At 48.0% G+C, this 16,517-nt stretch overlaps 1 protein-coding gene across 1 annotated transcript in view; it reads left to right on the top strand.

Moving 5' to 3' along the window:
• Positions 1-16,517, top strand: part of LOC135249001 (microtubule-actin cross-linking factor 1, isoforms 6/7-like) — a 44,877-nt gene that overhangs the window by 23,559 nt on the left and 4,801 nt on the right. The window contains exons 9-25 of the mRNA XM_064324223.1: positions 1,245-1,346; positions 2,671-2,844; positions 3,049-3,204; positions 4,169-4,369; positions 4,831-4,959; positions 7,789-7,974; positions 8,559-8,714; positions 9,077-9,283; positions 9,549-9,668; positions 9,997-10,239; positions 11,130-11,348; positions 11,562-11,831; positions 12,213-12,401; positions 12,480-12,582; positions 14,560-14,696; positions 15,568-15,730; positions 16,235-16,389. Coding sequence (XP_064180293.1) covers positions 1,245-1,346; positions 2,671-2,844; positions 3,049-3,204; positions 4,169-4,369; positions 4,831-4,959; positions 7,789-7,974; positions 8,559-8,714; positions 9,077-9,283; positions 9,549-9,668; positions 9,997-10,239; positions 11,130-11,348; positions 11,562-11,831; positions 12,213-12,401; positions 12,480-12,582; positions 14,560-14,696; positions 15,568-15,730; positions 16,235-16,389 — 2,910 coding nt within the window. The remainder of the gene's footprint in view (positions 1-1,244; positions 1,347-2,670; positions 2,845-3,048; positions 3,205-4,168; positions 4,370-4,830; positions 4,960-7,788; positions 7,975-8,558; positions 8,715-9,076; positions 9,284-9,548; positions 9,669-9,996; positions 10,240-11,129; positions 11,349-11,561; positions 11,832-12,212; positions 12,402-12,479; positions 12,583-14,559; positions 14,697-15,567; positions 15,731-16,234; positions 16,390-16,517) is intronic.

The following is a 16,517-nucleotide window of genomic DNA, read 5'->3' as shown; positions in this document are numbered from 1 at the left end:
GTTCAGTACCAGGATGCTCTGTGGATCAGTTTCTCAGCATGCACTGCTGTAACCCTCTGGCTGCTTCTTTCTATCTGTGCCGCCAAATCAGTGTGAGATTGACATGCAACATTTGTCACTGTATTCCTCAGGGTGTGTTTGGTTACCTGGCAACAGGTGTGTGTGTGTTTCTCTGGGTTGTCTGGCTGACAGGTGTATGTATGTTTCTCAGGGTTACCTGGCTGACAGGTGTGTGTATGTTTCTCAGGGTTACCTGGCTGACAGGTGTGTATGTGTTTCTCTGGGTTATCTGGCTGACAGGTGTGTGTGTGTGTTCCTCAGGGCATGTTTGGTTACCTGGCTGACAGGTGTGTGTGTGTGCTCCTCAGGGCATGTTTGGTTACCTGGCTGACAGGTGTGTGTGTGTTTCTCAGGGTTACCTGGCTGACAGGTGTGTGTGTGTTTCTCTGGGTTATCTGGCTGACAGGTGTGTGTGTGTGCTCCTCAGGGCATGTTTGGTTACCTGGTTGACAGGTGTGTGTGTGTGTTCCTCAGGGCATGTTTGGTTACCTGGCTGACAGGTGTGTGTGTGTGTTCCTCAGGGCATGTTTGGTTACCTGGCTGACAGGTGTGTGTGTGTGTTCCTCAGGGCATGTTTGGTTACCTGGCTGACAGGTGTGTGTGTGTGTGTGTTCCTCAGGGCATGTTTGGTTACCTGGCTGACAGGTGTGTGTGTGTGTTCCTCAGGGCATGTTTGGTTACCTGGCTGACAGGTGTGTGTGTGTGTGTGTTCCTCAGGGCATGTTTGGTTACCTGGCTGACAGGTGTGTGTGTGTGCTCCTCAGGGCATGTTTGGTTACCTGGCTGACAGGTGTGTGTGTGTTCCTCAGGGCATGTTGGTTACCTGGCTGACAGGTTGTGTGTGTGTTCCTCAGGGCATGTTTGGTTCCTGGCTGACAGGTGTGTGTGTGTGTTCCTCAGGGCATGTTTGTTACCTGGTGACAGGTGTGTGTGTGTGTCCTCAGGGCATGTTTGTTACCTGGCTGACAGGTGTTGTGTGTGTTCCTCAGGGCATGTTTGGTTACCTGGCTGACAGTGGTGTGTGTGTGTGTGTTCCCAGGGCATGTTTGGTTACCTGGCTGACGGTGTGTGTGTGTGTGTGTGTCCTCAGGGCATGTTTGGTTACCTGGCTGACAGGTGTGTGTGTGTGCTCCTCAGGGCATGTTTGGTTACCTGGCTGACAGGTGTGTGTGTGTGCTCCTCAGGGCATGTTTGGTTACCTGGATAAGGCTGCGATGGAGCTGCGGAACATGCCCACTGCAGGAGCTGAGCTGGGGGCCGTCCAGCAGCAGATCCAGGATCTCAAGGTTCATATCAAACCTGTGCGACAGATCAATCAATGCTCTTAATGTCAGTGTTACTAATACTGTCAGTGATTGATTAATGCTAGTGTTAATGACAGTGTTACACTTTATTAGTCTTTGTAAGTGTGTATCCATATGTGTCTGTATTAGTGATGTCACTGATTAATGAATGCTGGTTTTATCATCAATATTACTGATACTATCAGTGATCACTTCATGCTGCCATTAATTCCAGTGTTATTGATACTTTCAGTGTTCATTGTTGCCATTAATATCAGTGTTACTGATATTGTAAGTGATTAATTAATGCTAGAGTTAATCTTACTGTTACTGATACACATTTTATAAGGGATGTTTAAAACATAGTTTTCTCATTAGTTTAATTGAAGTAATTGATTGAAACTTTAAACCAATGACTCACACATATACATACACAGACTTACACACACTCTCAGTCTCTCAAAAACTCACACACACACACACACACTCTCTCGTGTGTAGACATATACATGTATATGTATATGTGTACATATATGTATGTGTGTGTATGTATACATGTATATGTATCTGTGTACATACATGTATATGCGTGTATGCGTGTACGTGTGTATGTATACATGTATATGTATCTGTGTACATACATGTATATGCGTGTATGTGTGTATGTACACATGTATATGTACCTGTGTACATACATGTATATGCGTGTATGTGTGTATGTACACATGTATATGTATCTGTGTACATACATGTATATGCGTGTATGTGTGTATGTATACATGTATATGTATCTGTGTACATACATATATATGCGTGTATGTATACATGTATATGTATCTGTGTACATACATGTATATGCGTGTATGTGTGTATGTACACATGTATATGTACCTGTGTACATACATGTATATGCGTGTATGTGTGTATGTACACATGTATATGTACCTGTGTACATACATGCATATGCGTGTACGTGTGTATGTATACATGTATATGTATCTGTGTACATACATATATATGCGTGTATGTGTGTATGTATACATGTATATGTATCTGTGTACATACATGTATATGCGTGCATGTGTGTATGTATACATGTATATGCGTGTATGTGTGTATGAACACATGTATATGCGTGTATGTGTGTATGAACACATGTATATGTATCTGTGTACATACATGTATATGCGTGTATGTGTGTATGAACACATGTATGTGCGTGTGTGTGTGTGTGTATACATGTATATGTATCTGTGTACATACATGTATATGCGTGTATGCGTGTATGTGTGTATGTATACATGTATATGTATCTGTATATTCTCAGCTGTTTAAAGCAGTGGTGCTTCAGCAGCAGAGAGACATGCAGAAGGTTCGCCAGCAGGGGGAGCTGTTGGTGAGGAGTGCATCAGCACAGAGCGACCGGGAAGCCGTCCGGGAGCCGCTCACACACCTGACGCACCTGTGGAAGAGCCTGGGGGACGAGGTCACTCACAGACAGGTGAGCACTCACCTGTGCGGTGTCCCTGCAGGTACACCCCGGCAGGCAAGCGCACACAGTGATGCTTCACAGCACATAGATGCACGCAAGGTTCACGTAGGAAAGTTCCCTCATCCCATTCTGTTCCCCTCTCTCTCTTTCTGTGTTCCCCTATCCCTCCATCCCCTCTCTGTGTCGCCCTGGCCCCTCCTCTCTCTCTCCCAGCATGAGTTGGAGGTTGCTCTGCTCAGCCTGGGACAGCTCCAGCAGGCCTTGATGGAGGCGGAGTCTTGGCTCAGCCAATCACATGTCACGCTGGACGCCTTGCGACCAATCAGCTGTGACCCCAAAGCCATAGAAATGGAGCTGGCCAATCACCAAGTAGGCCCCGCCCCCATCTGAGTCTTGCGTCCAACATTTCTCACGCCAAGGGAGACTGGTATATATGTGTATGTGTGTGTGTGTATATGTGTGTGTGTGTGTGTGTGTGTGTAGTTATATTAAACCAATGTTAAAAACCTCTGTTATGACAGTTCCACTTTTCAACACCTGCTTTCTTAAGACAAGTGTCTAATTTCATTGTTATTACTGAATTTCCTTTCTTCTGCTTTCTCCTTCTGTTTTCTTTCTTTTCTCCACTTCCCTCTTCCTCTCACTGTACCTCTTCCCTCTTTCTCCCTCCCTCCTCATCTTACTCTCTTTTCCTCTTCCCCTCCCCTCTCCCTCTCTCTCTTTCTCTCCCTCGCTCTCTCTCCCCCCTCCCTCTCTTTCCCTTTCTCTCCCCTCTCTCTCCACCCCTTCCCTCTCTTCCTCCCCTTCCCTCCCTCCCTCTCTTCCTCTCTCCCTCCTTCTTCTCTCTCTCTCCCTCCCTCCCTCCCTCTCCCTCCCTCTTTCTCTCTCCCCCTCCCTCCCTCTCTTTCCTCTCTCTCCCCCCTCTCCTTCCCTCTCCCTCTCTTCCTCCTCCCTCCCTCCCTCTCCTCCTCTCTCCCTCCCCTTCCCACTCCCTCCCCCTCCCTCCCTCTCTCCCTCTGCCTTCCCTCTCCCTCCCCCTCCCTTTCTCCCTCTCTCCCTCCGCCTTCCTCTCCCTCCCCCTCCTCCCTCCCTCTCTCCCTCCGCCTTCCCTCTCCCTCCCCTTCCCTTCCTCCCTCCCTCGCTCCCTCCCCCTCCCTCCCTCCCTCCTCTCCCTCCACCTTCCCTCTCCCTCCCCCTCCCTCCCTCCCTCCCTCCCTCTCTCCCTCCGCTTTCCCTCTCCCTCCCCCTCCCTCCCTCTCTCCCTCTCGCCCTCCCCCTTCCCTCTCCCTCCTCCTCCCTCCCTCCCTCCCTCCCTCTCTCCCTCTCTCCTCAGGTATTTCGAGATGATGTCCTCTCTCGCCGCGCCACAATGGAGGCATTGAATCGGGCGGCCAGCTCCCAGCTGCTGGAGCCCGACCCAGGAGAGGAGGCCAGTCGCCTACGGCAGCAGCTGGAAACGGTGCATCACAGCTGGGAGCGCCTACTATTCAAGACCCAGGGCCGACAGGACCTGCTGGAGGTCGCACTCGCAGAGGTACAGAGGGAAAGAAAAAAAAAAAAAAAAAAAAAAAAATTTAATAAAATAAATTTTTGGTTCAGACTATCTTGTTTCTCCTTAATGTATGCTATCATAGTAAAGGCTTTTTATCTGCATTTTGTTCAATGGACTTAAGTGGACTTGATCCTGAGTTTGGTTACACTGTTGTAAGTCGCTCTGGATAAGAGCGTCAGCTAAATGCCTATAATGTAATGTAATGTAATGGAAAGGGAGGAGAGAGTGAGAGAGATGGAGAGAAAGAGAGAGGGAAAGAGAAAAAGGTAATGAAGAGAAGAGTGGGAGGGAATTGATTGAGTGAGTAGGAGACAGGAAAGATAGGAATGAGAGAGGGCACAGAGATGGAGGTAAAGGAAAGAGATGGAGGGGTGAGGGGTGGGCAGGACGGGGATGAGGTACACCACTGTACCCCTGATGGTGCTGTATGAACCCCTCTGCAGGCTGAAGGTTTCCATGGTGAAGTACAGGTGTGTCTGCAGTGGCTCCGAGACACGGAGAGACAGCTCTCAACCACCAAACCCACCGGGGGTTTGCCGGAAACCGCCCGAGAACAGCTGCGCCAACACATGGTACAAATGCACCCATACTATACCACTACAGCGCTATATACACCCGTAATATACCACTACAGCGTCATATACACCCGTAATATACCACTACAGCATCATATACACCCATACTATACCACTACGGCATCATACACACACATAATATACCACTACAGCACTATATACACCCGTAATATACCACTACAGCGTCATATACACCCATACTCTACCACTACAGCATCATATACACCCATACTATACCACTACGGCATCATACACACACATAATATACCACTACAGCACTATATACACCCGTAATATACCATTACAACGCTATACACACACATAATATACCACTACAGCACTATATACACCCGTAATATACCACTACAGCGTCATATACACCCATACTCTACCACTACAGCATCATATACACCCATACTATACCACTACGGCATCATACACACACATAATATACCACTACAGCACTATATACACCCGTAATATACCACTACAGCGTCATATACACCCATACTCTACCACTACAGCATCATATACACCCATACTATACCACTACGGCATCATACACACACATAATATACCACTACAGCACTATATACACCCGTAATATACCATTACAACGCTATACACACACATAATATACCACTACAGCACTATATACACCCGTAATATACCATTACAACGCTATATACACCTGTAATATACCACTACAGCATCATATACACCCATACTATACCACTACGGCATCATACACACACATAATATACCGCTACAGCACTATATACACCCGTAATATACCATTACAACGCTATATACACCTGTAATATACCACTACAGCACTATATACACCCATAATATACCACTACAGCACTATATACACCCATAATATACCACTACAGCACTATATACACGCGTAATATACCACTACAGCACTATACACACACATAATATACCACTACAGCACTATATACACCCACACTATACCACTACAGCACTATACACACACATAATATACCACTACAGCGCTATATACACCTGTAATATACCACTACAGTGCTCTATACACCCGTAATATACCACTACAGCGCTATTTATACCCGTAATATACCACTACAGCATCATACACACACATGCTATACCTCTACAACACTATATACACCCGTAATATTCCACTACAGCATCATATACACCCATACTGTACCACTACAGAGCTATATACACCCGTATATTCCACTACAGCATCATATACACCCATACTGTACCACTACAGCACTATATACACCTGTAATATACCACTACAGCATCATATACACCCATACTGTACCACTACAGAGCTATATACACCCGTATATTCCACTACAGCATCATATACACCCATACTATACCACTACAGCACTATATACACCCGTAATATACCACTACAGCATCATACACACACATAACATACCACTATAGCGCTATATACACCCATACTATACCACTACAGCACTATATACACCCGTAATATACCACTACAGCATCATACACACACATAACATACCACTACAGCGCTCTATACACCCGTAATATACCACTACAGCGCTACTTATACCCGTAATATACCACTACAGCATCATACACACACATACTATACAACTACAGTGCTATATACACCCGTAATATACCACTACAGCATCATATACACCCATAATATACCACTATAGCGCTATATACACCCGTAATATACCACTACAGCATCATATACACCCATACTTTACCACTACAGCATCATGTACACCCATACTATACCACTATAGCGCTATGTACACCCATAATATACCACTACAGCATCATATACACCCATAATATACCACTACAGCATTATATACACTCATAATATACCACTACAGCATCATATACACTTGTACTATACCACTACAGCGCTATATACACCCGTAATATACCACTACAGCATATATACACCCATACTCTACCACTACAGCATCATATACACCCATAATATACCACTACAGCATCATATACACCCATAATATACCACTGCAGCATTATATACACCCATAATATACCACTACAGCATCATACACACCCGTAATATACCACTACAGCATCATATACGCCTGTACTATACCACTACAACATCATATACATCCATACTATATACCTACAGCATCATATACACCCGTAATATACCACTACAGCATCATATGCACCCATACAATACACCTACAGTGTCATATACACCCATCATATACACCTACACCATCATATACACCCATAATATACCGCTATCGCATCATACACACTAATACTATAACACTACAGCATCATATACACCCGTAATATACCACTACAGCCTCATATACATGCATAGTATACCACTACAGCATCATATACATGCATAGTATACTACTACAGCATCATATGCACCCATACAATACACCTACAGCGTCATAAGCACCCATACTATACCACTACAGCACATATACACCTATACCACTACAGCATCATATACACTCATCGTATACCACTACAGCGTCATATACACTCATCATATACCACTACAGCGTCATATGAACTCATCATATACCACTACAGCGTCATATGAACTCATCATATACCACTACAGCATCATAAACACTCATCATATACTACTACATCATCTTATGCACCCATAATATACCACTACAACATCATAGACACACATAATATACACATCTTTTTCTCTCCCGGTTTCTCTGTCCCTCCCCCTTCCTCTCTCTCTCTCTCTCTCTCTCTCTCTGTCCTCCCTCTCCCCCTCTCTCCCTCTCTCTCCCTCTGTTTCTCTCTCAGGAGCTCCAAGGTCAGGTGTCCCAGCAAGCGGACCGGTACCATGATTTGGTGGCTCGGGGGCAGGCCATGCTAATGTCCCTCCTGGAGGGAGAGGAGGGGGGTTTTGGGGCGACCCAAACACAGCAGAACCTGCTGCTGCTCCAGAACACCTGGGCCAGCCTCACCACCAAGATGGACAACAGGAGGGTGGGACAATTTCTCTCTCTCTCCCATTTTACCTCTCACATGCTTTCTTCACTGTCTGCTCCTCTTTCCCTTTCCCTCTGTTCGTCTCTGCATTTTTTCACACTCTCTCGTTTTCTATCTGTTCCTCTCTCTCTCCCTCTCCTTTTCTATCTGTGCCTCTCTTTCTTTCCCTCTCTCTCGTTTTCTATCTGTTCCTATATATCTCTCCCTCTCTCTCCTTTTCTATCTGTTCCTCTCTCTCCCTCTCCTTTTCTATCTGTTCCTCTCTCCCTCTCCTTTTCTATCTGTTCCTATATATCTCTCCCTCTCTCTCCTTTTCTATCTGTTCCTCTCCCTCTCCTTTTCTATCTGTTCCTATATATCTCTCCCTCTCTCTCCTTTTCTATCTGTTCCTCTCTCTCTCTCTCTCTCTCCTTTTCTATCTGTGCCTCTCTCTCTCCCTCTCCTTTTCCATCTGTGCCTCTCTCTCTCTCCCTCTCTATCCTTTTCTATCTGTGCCTCTCTCTCTCTCCTTTTCTATCTGTTCCTCTCTCTCTCCCTCTCCTTTTCTATCTGTTCCTCTCTCTCTCTCCCTCTCTCTCCAGGTGAAGCTGGAGGAGGCTGTTTCCCTGGCGACAGGGTTCCAGAGCTCCTTGCAGGTGTGTGTGAACTGGCTGATCCAGGCTGAGCAGTCGCTGAACATGGCCCCGCCCCCCAGCCTCGTCCTGGAAACCCTGCTTCTCCAAATCGAAGAGCACAAGGTGAGGGGGGGCTTCAGGAAGATGGCGATGATGACAAAGGAGAGGGGGTTATGGGATAGGGGGGTATTACAGGTGTAGTAATTGGGCATTACAGGTGTAGTATTATGAATATTATAGGTATGGTACTCAGTATTCACAGGCATAGTTTTATGGATATTACAGGTGTAGTTTTATGGATATTCCTAGTGTAGTACTTTGATATTACAGGTGTAGTATTTTGTATATTACAGGTGTGGTTGGTAGATATTACAGGTGTATTATTTTGTATATTACAGGTGTGGTATTTTTCATATTACAGATGTGGTAGTTGAATATTACAGGTGTGTAATTTTTAACCACGGTGTTTGTCTGTTCCTGCTCAGGTGTTTATGAGTGAGGTGAACTCTCACCGGCAGCAGGTTCTGGTTCTGGAGAAGGTGGGGTCCGAGCTGCGTTCTGCCAGCTTGGAGCAGGACGAGGTTCTGATCGGCAACCTGCTGCTGCGGGTCCATTCCCGCTGGCACCAGCTGGCCAAGAGCTCACGAGAGCGGGAACAGAATCTGGAGGAGGCCCACAAGACCGCCACAAAGGTACTGACTCAAAGAGACGTACTGACCTAGAGAGGTACTGACTTAGAGAAACACTGACCCAGAGAGATACTGACCCGCAGAGTACTGACCCAGAGAGGTTCTGACCAAGAGAGGTATTGACCCAATGAGATACTGATCAAGATCAGTACTGACCCAGAGAGGTAGTGACCTAGAGAGGTACCTACCCAAAAAGAAGTAATAACCTGTACTAACTTAGTGGTCTGTCTGTCAGGAATCTAACATCTCCTATCCCCCCCCCCCCCAGTTCCAGGAGAGCTGTGGGGAGCTGTGGAACTGGCTGCTGGAGACAGAGAGCAGGCTGGATACAGAGCTCAGGGTCACTAATGAGCCCGAGGAGATTAATGAAGAGCTGGCCAAGCATGAGGTGCTGTCCCATAACATCTGCCTGTACAAATACAGTAATGATGATTAAAAAGATTAAAAGCCATTAAACCTGCCTCAGGAGAGACCACTGATTCTCCCTGACTCCTCCCTCTCCTAACCTCTCCCCCTTACTTTCTAATCCCGCCCCCACTCCCCAACCCTCCCTCCCATAACCTCTCCCTCTCTAACCCCTCCACCCCCTCCCTTTCTAACCCTCCCCCTCTCCCTGACCCCTCCCCCTCTCTCCCTCTCTACCCCTCCCCTCCCTCTCTAACCCCTCCCCCTCCCTCTCTAACCCCTGCCCCCTCTCCCTGACCCTTCCGCTGCAGGAGCTGCGGAAGGCCCTCTGCTCCAGACTGCCGCAGTACTACGCCACCGTGCGCTCGGGCCGCTGCCTGAGAGACAAGGCCTCCCTGCCCACCGACACCCAGAAACTCTCCACCCTGCTGGAGCAGCTCCGCGACACATGGGACCGAGTGTGTGCCAAGAGCACGCAGAGGTGTGTGTGTGTGTGCGTGTGCGTGCGTGTGTGCATGTGCGTGCGCGTGTGGGTGTGTGTCTGCGTGTGTGTGAGTGCGTGCGTGTGTCTGCGTGTGTGTGTGTCTGCATGTCTGTGTGTGTCTGCGTGGTGTGTTGCGTGTGTGTGTGTTGTGTCGTGGTGTGCGCGCGTGTCTGTGTGTGTGTCTGTATGTGCGGGCGTGTCTGTGTGTGTCTGCGTGTGTGTGTGTGTGTGTGTGTGGTGTGTCGTGTTGTGTGTGTCGTGCGTGTCGTGTGTGGTGGCGTGTCTGCTGTGTGTTGTGTGTGTGTGTGGTGGTGTGTTCGTGTGTGTGGTGTGTGTGCTGCTGTGGTGTTGTGTGTGCTGTGGTGTGTGTGGTGTGTTCGTGTGTGTGTCTGTGTGTGTCGTGTGTGTGTGTGTGTGTGTTGTTGTGGTTTTTTTTCCTCTCTGCAGACACAGCCTGTGGTGGGTGTGCTATACTAGGGCAACAGGGGGGCGCTGCGTGATGTTGGACTGGCTCTGTGTGGAATATCTCTCCAACTACAGAGGAGCCAGGCCTATATAGGGCAACATGGACCTGCGCTCACTGCTGGATGTCTCTCATGGTCAGAGATCAAAAGGAGGACAGCCACTTGACATGGACCCGCCACTGCTAGTAGTACAGAGAGGAGAGAGCAGCAGCTACAGAGAGAACTACAGGAGAGACAGCAGATACACAAAGAGAACTACAGGAGAGACAGCAGCTACAGGAGAGACAGTTGGTATAGCAGAGACTGTTGGTACAGAGAGGGGAGATCATGTTCTCTAATGAGTCTGTGCTTGTTCTGTGGGGTGGATGTTGCTGTGTTTATGGATATACAGGAAGGGGCGTGAGAGCAGAGACAATCAGCACGTTAGTTACAGTGATTATGCTGTCATAGAGATGGCATCACCATGGTTACGCTGATCTCGTTGTCATGGTTACAGGTGTTCCAGAGGGAGCTGTACAACAGGGCGGGCAGTGTGCAGGCTCTGAAGCGGGCAGCAGCTGAGCTGGTGGAGGCGGGGTCAGGGGCGGGGTCGGGGGCGGGGCTGGGTGAGGCCGGCTGGGTGGGTGTGCTGCTGCAGGAGCTCAGCCTGAGGTGGGATAGGGTCTGCAGCCTGTCCGTCTCCAAGCAGACCCGCCTCCAGCAAGCTCTCAAACAGGTGAGGGGCCAGGCTGGATAGGTGGATGGGCCATCCAAAAATTGAGACCGCAAGCTGTGTTCTCATGCACACAGAATACTGACACACTTCATTTAACAGAATATTTGACCAATACATTTTCACCTCTCCCTTCTGGTCTGTCTCCCTCTCCTTCCCTCCTTCGCTCCCTTCATCCTCTCTCTCGTTCCCTCTCTCTCCCCCTCCCTCCTTCAGGCAGAGCAGTTCCGTAATGCTGTGCAGCAGCTGCTGGTGTGGCTGTCGGGGGTGGGGCAGACTCATTACCATGGCGCCCAGCCGGAGGAGGCGGAGACTCTGCAGGCCGTGCTCCATGCCCATGAGGGGCTGCAGGAGGCGCTGGAGGCGAAGAGGGAGGAGGTGATCGGGGCGTGTGCACTGGGCGAGGTCATCCTGTCCTCCTGCCACCCCGACAGCATCGCCCTCATCAGGCAGCGCGTCACCACGCTACAAACACGCTACCGCGAGGTGAGTCCCCTCCCTGCAAACAGTCAAACACGCTACGGGTCCCTAACGTACAACACGCTACCGCGAGGTGAGTCCCCTCCCTGCAAACAGGCTACAGACACGCTACCGCAAGGTGAGTCCCCTCCCTGCAAACATGCTACAAACACGCTACCGCGAGGTGAGTCACCTCCCTGCAAACATGCTACAAACACGCTACAAACATGCTACCGCGAGGTGAGTCACCTCCCTGCAAACATGCTACAAACACACTAGGGTGAGGTGAGTCATGGCTTTGTAACATGATACTAACACAGAAGACCTGTAGTAATGGGTTCTGCTTTCTTTAAGGTGTGTGTATGTACCCCATAGAGGGCGCTGTTCAGTCTGCTGCTCATCCTACAGGTGCTCATGTGGGCCAAACAGCACAAACAAGCACTGGAGAGCAGCCTAGCCGAGATGCTGAACAATTCAATCCTATTGGAGGAGCTGCTGTCATGGTTACTGTGGGCGGAGACCACCCTGGTGCAGCGGGAAGCAGTTTCCCTTCCTCATGACACCCTTCAGATCAAGACGCTCATCATAGAGCACCAGGTGGGTGGAGCCAGCTGCTGCTCAGTCCTGATTGGCTCCCTGGCCCTCCGTGCTCTGACCCCTGTGTCTCTCTCTCAGGTGTTCATGGAGGAAATGGCACAGAAGCGAATGGATGTAGAGCGACTAACCAAATCCTGCCAGAGCAAACAGACACTCTCACCTGAGAGTGAGAAACCTGGAGGTGCTTTATTTTCCCTCTCTCTCTCCCACACACACACACACTCACACACACACACACACACACACACATACAGACGCTTTCAACGGTAACAACATAAACAACGTTACTGCACATGTGCGTTGTTCTGGCCCTAACTTAACTTCCGGCAGAACTCCGCAAACAATCAATAACAACAGAGTTCCTCTAGACTATTTTTGATAACAAGCAAAATAAATAACAAGTAAATTACGTTAGCTAGTTAGTTAAATCCATGTCTAGCCAGGATTATTTGAGGTTACAAGTCGAAGAAAAGAACCGTGACAGAAGAAAAACAAGTGACAGAAACAGATAACTGTTGGCAGTATTGCACCTTGCTGAGCACCATACATTAATATCCATAACTGTTCTGGGTTACATGCACATTCCTGTGTAAAAAGTGCATTCGTTCTATGATGTTGCTTAAAAACTATGATTAGACACAAAAACAGCCAATATATCCCATTAATATTCCATATGTGTACGATCACTGTTCACAATACGTTAATTTAAGGCTAAACTGGTATTTTATTCACAATACTTATGTTAATTTCCGGAAATAGATTTTTCGATTGTCCTCTCTAATTAGAGACACAAACTGGGGCTAGTAGTGGGCAGCATGTGTAGCCAATGCAATTACTGTAGGTTATTTATTTGTATAGCATGCATTGCTGGAAAAACATTGTGGCTCTTAATAGTTTGGGTCATCTTGCTAGGTTACCACAACAAAAAATGATCAGGCAATGTAACACTGAAGTCATTGGAAACAGGTATCGTAACGTTAGTTCAAAACGTAGCTAAAGTGTATCAACTACTAGCATTGATCTAACGTTACTGTGCATAATTTATACAGTGTTAGCTACGTTTAGCTAGCGAGCTAGCTAGCTACAATAAATTTAGTTAGCTAATTCATAACTACTGCAGGCGTATTACTGGTCAGCTAGCTATTGCTTATCATGAGTTTGTTACCTGAAACGAAGTCAGTGCTAGAGTGAGAGCACCTTTCGACCACCTTCGTTCGACAAACAGGAAGGCGTAAACTGATTTACAACTATATATGAAATAGGCGAAATATCGGTAACAACCTGTACCTAGTTATGTAGGAAAATGTCCTTGTTATCCTCCTGTGGTTATTTTTTTCAGTACTTTCATGTTTTTTTTCTGTGCCGGCAAATAAGTCCGAGGTGGTCCAGTGCTAGCTTTTGGTTGCTAAGGGGACGTGTATCGACCACCACATATAAATGAATGGAACTTGACATAAATTTGCTAGTATCCTGTCGTGCGTATTTGAGGTTAATATGAGAAAGGGTAGTCTCTATCAGCACGTCTATTAATTCGTACATATTCACTGTTGTAACCCAAGTCGCAGGACGGAACATAGCCGTTAGGAAAGCAGTTTGAAATTATGAAGCAACGTCTGCCCCATTGGGTTTAATGGGTAGCGATGAAATAATTACGAGCGTGTTGCTTGTCTTAAGTTGATATAGTAAATAAGGCTGTATTAGTATTACTAAATGTGTGAAGGCGATTTTTAAAATACAGTTTATTATGTGTATTTTTACAGGACTTACATTTTAGGTAACGATGTCCACGGTTATTTCTCAAAAATACGAAGTAACAACGGGGAAGCACCAGCTATAATAATCGCAGAGATTCAAGCAATTCCTTTCACAATTCCCTAGTGGGGTTACAAAGTTAAATTATGTATTTTTACAAATTTTTGAAATGTAGTTTGTTCCTGAGATCAGGTTGCACCCCACAGCACAACAACCTGAGCCCAACATCAGTCTGCTCATCAGTTTAACTTTCACTCACACAAACACAGAGCGGAAGTTAACTTAGGGCCAAGCGCATAACCTTGGCAACGCGCGTGCGTCCGATGAAAGCGTCTATACACACACACACACACAATTACGCACACACACAATTACTGTAATGACCACCATGTCCCTCCGCTGGCAGGTATGCAGCAGGTTGGCATGCAGGTAACCGGGGGCAACCCTCGTCTCTCCCAGCTCTGCTCGCTGTGCCAGCAGGTGTGGCAGCTTTCTCTGAACCACCAGAGCAAACTCAGCATCGCCCTCAAACGGCTGGAGGAGGTACTGCGCCCAGCAGGGGCATCTCTCTCTAAACTGGCATGGGCCATCATTGCTATTTTAGCCTTAGTAACGGTCTCAGAACAGGAAGCAAACTAGTTAAAATCAGATAGCAGCTGAATGCATTCTGCTCTGTACTTCAGATTTTAAGCATTTAGCTGATGCTCTTAGTCTAAGAGATTCACACAGAATACAGTTTTGCATGGTCCATTTACACAGCTGAATTTTTCTGAAGCAAGTCAGGTTCAGTACTCATAGCTCAAGGGCACAACAGTAGTGCCCCACCTAGGAATCAAACCAGCAACCCAAGATTAACAAGCACTGTAATTATTCCACACCGCTGGACAGCTGGGTTAAGTGTACAATGTGATCAGTAGCTGGGTTAAGTGTGTAATGTGTGTGTTCAGTAGCTGGAATGGGGGATACTTTATCCCTCCTTCTTCCTCTCATTTCTCTTTCGTTCCTCCCCTCTCTGTCTCTGTGCCCCTCCCTCTCTGGCTCTCTGCCCCTCCCTCTCCGTCTTTGCCCCTCCCTCTCCGTCTCTGCCCCTCCCTCTCTGGCTCTATGCCTCCTCTCTGGGCCCTGCCCTCCCTCTCCGTCTTTGCCCCTCCCTCTCCGTCTCTGCCCCTCCCTCTCTGGCTCTATGCCCCTCCCTCTCTGTCTCTGTCCCTCCCTCTCTGGCTCTCTGCCCCTCCCTCTCTGGCTCTATGCCCCTCCCTCTCTGGCTCTGCCCCTCCCTCTCTGGCTCTCTGCCCCTCCCTCTCTGGCTCTATGCCCCCTTGGCTCTGCCCTCCTCTCTGGCTCTCTGCCCCTCCCTCTCTGGCTCTATGCCCCTCCCTCTCCGGGTTTGTGCCCCTCCCTTTCCGGTGGTCAGCTGGAGGAGGGGGTGGAGTTTGACTTTGATGGATGGCGGAGGAAGTGCATGCAGTGGGTGAGCCGCAGGAAGTGCAACATGATGGACATGTTCCAGCGCGTGGACACGGACCAAGACGGCCGGATCACGCGTGAAGAGTTCACTGAGGTCATCGTGGCCTTGGGTACGAGTGGCCCCGCCCCCAATCCGCTCCCCTCTACCTCCCCCCGTCTGCCACCCTCCCCCGCCCCCAATCCGCTCCCCTCCCCCGCCCCCTGTCTGCTCCCCTCCCCCGCCCCCAATCCAGATTAGTACAGATTTGTGAGTAGATCTGGGTTTAGTGTTGATTTGTGAGTATATCTGGGTTTAGTGTTGATTTGTGAGTAGATCTGAGTTTAGTACAGATTTGTGAGTAGAGCTGGGTTTAGTGTTGATTTGTGAATGGTCTGGGTTTAGTACAGATTTGTGATTGGTCTGGGCTTAGTACAGATTTGTGATTGGTCTGGGCTTAGTACAGATTTGTGATTGGTCTGGGCTTAGTACAGATTTGTGATTGGTCTGGGTTTAGTACAGATCTGTGATTTGTCTGGGCTTAGTAAGGATCTGTGATTTGTCTGGGCTTAGTAAGGATCTGTGATTGGTCTGGGTTGAGCGTATTAAAGTGTAAATGGAGTAACTGGGCCTGCAGATTTCCCCACCAGCCAATGGGAGATGATGGCGGTGATGGACCTGTTTGATCAGGACGGCAGCGGAAACATCGACTACTACGAGTTTGCAGCTGCGCTCCACCAGAGCAGAGACACGAGCTCACACACTACTGAAGCAGACAGGATCAAAGAGGAGGTGACTTGCACACACACACACGCACGCACACTCATTCACACACACACACGCACACACACTACTGAAGCAGACAGGATCAAAGAGGAGGTGACTCGCACACACACACATGCACGCATGCACGCACACTC

The sequence above is a fragment of the Anguilla rostrata genome, chromosome 1 (genome assembly GCF_018555375.3).
Source record: "Anguilla rostrata isolate EN2019 chromosome 1, ASM1855537v3, whole genome shotgun sequence".
NCBI lineage: Eukaryota > Metazoa > Chordata > Actinopteri > Anguilliformes > Anguillidae > Anguilla > Anguilla rostrata.
Note: the sequence above shows the minus strand (reverse complement) of the source record. Positions and strands in the feature narration are given on the sequence as shown.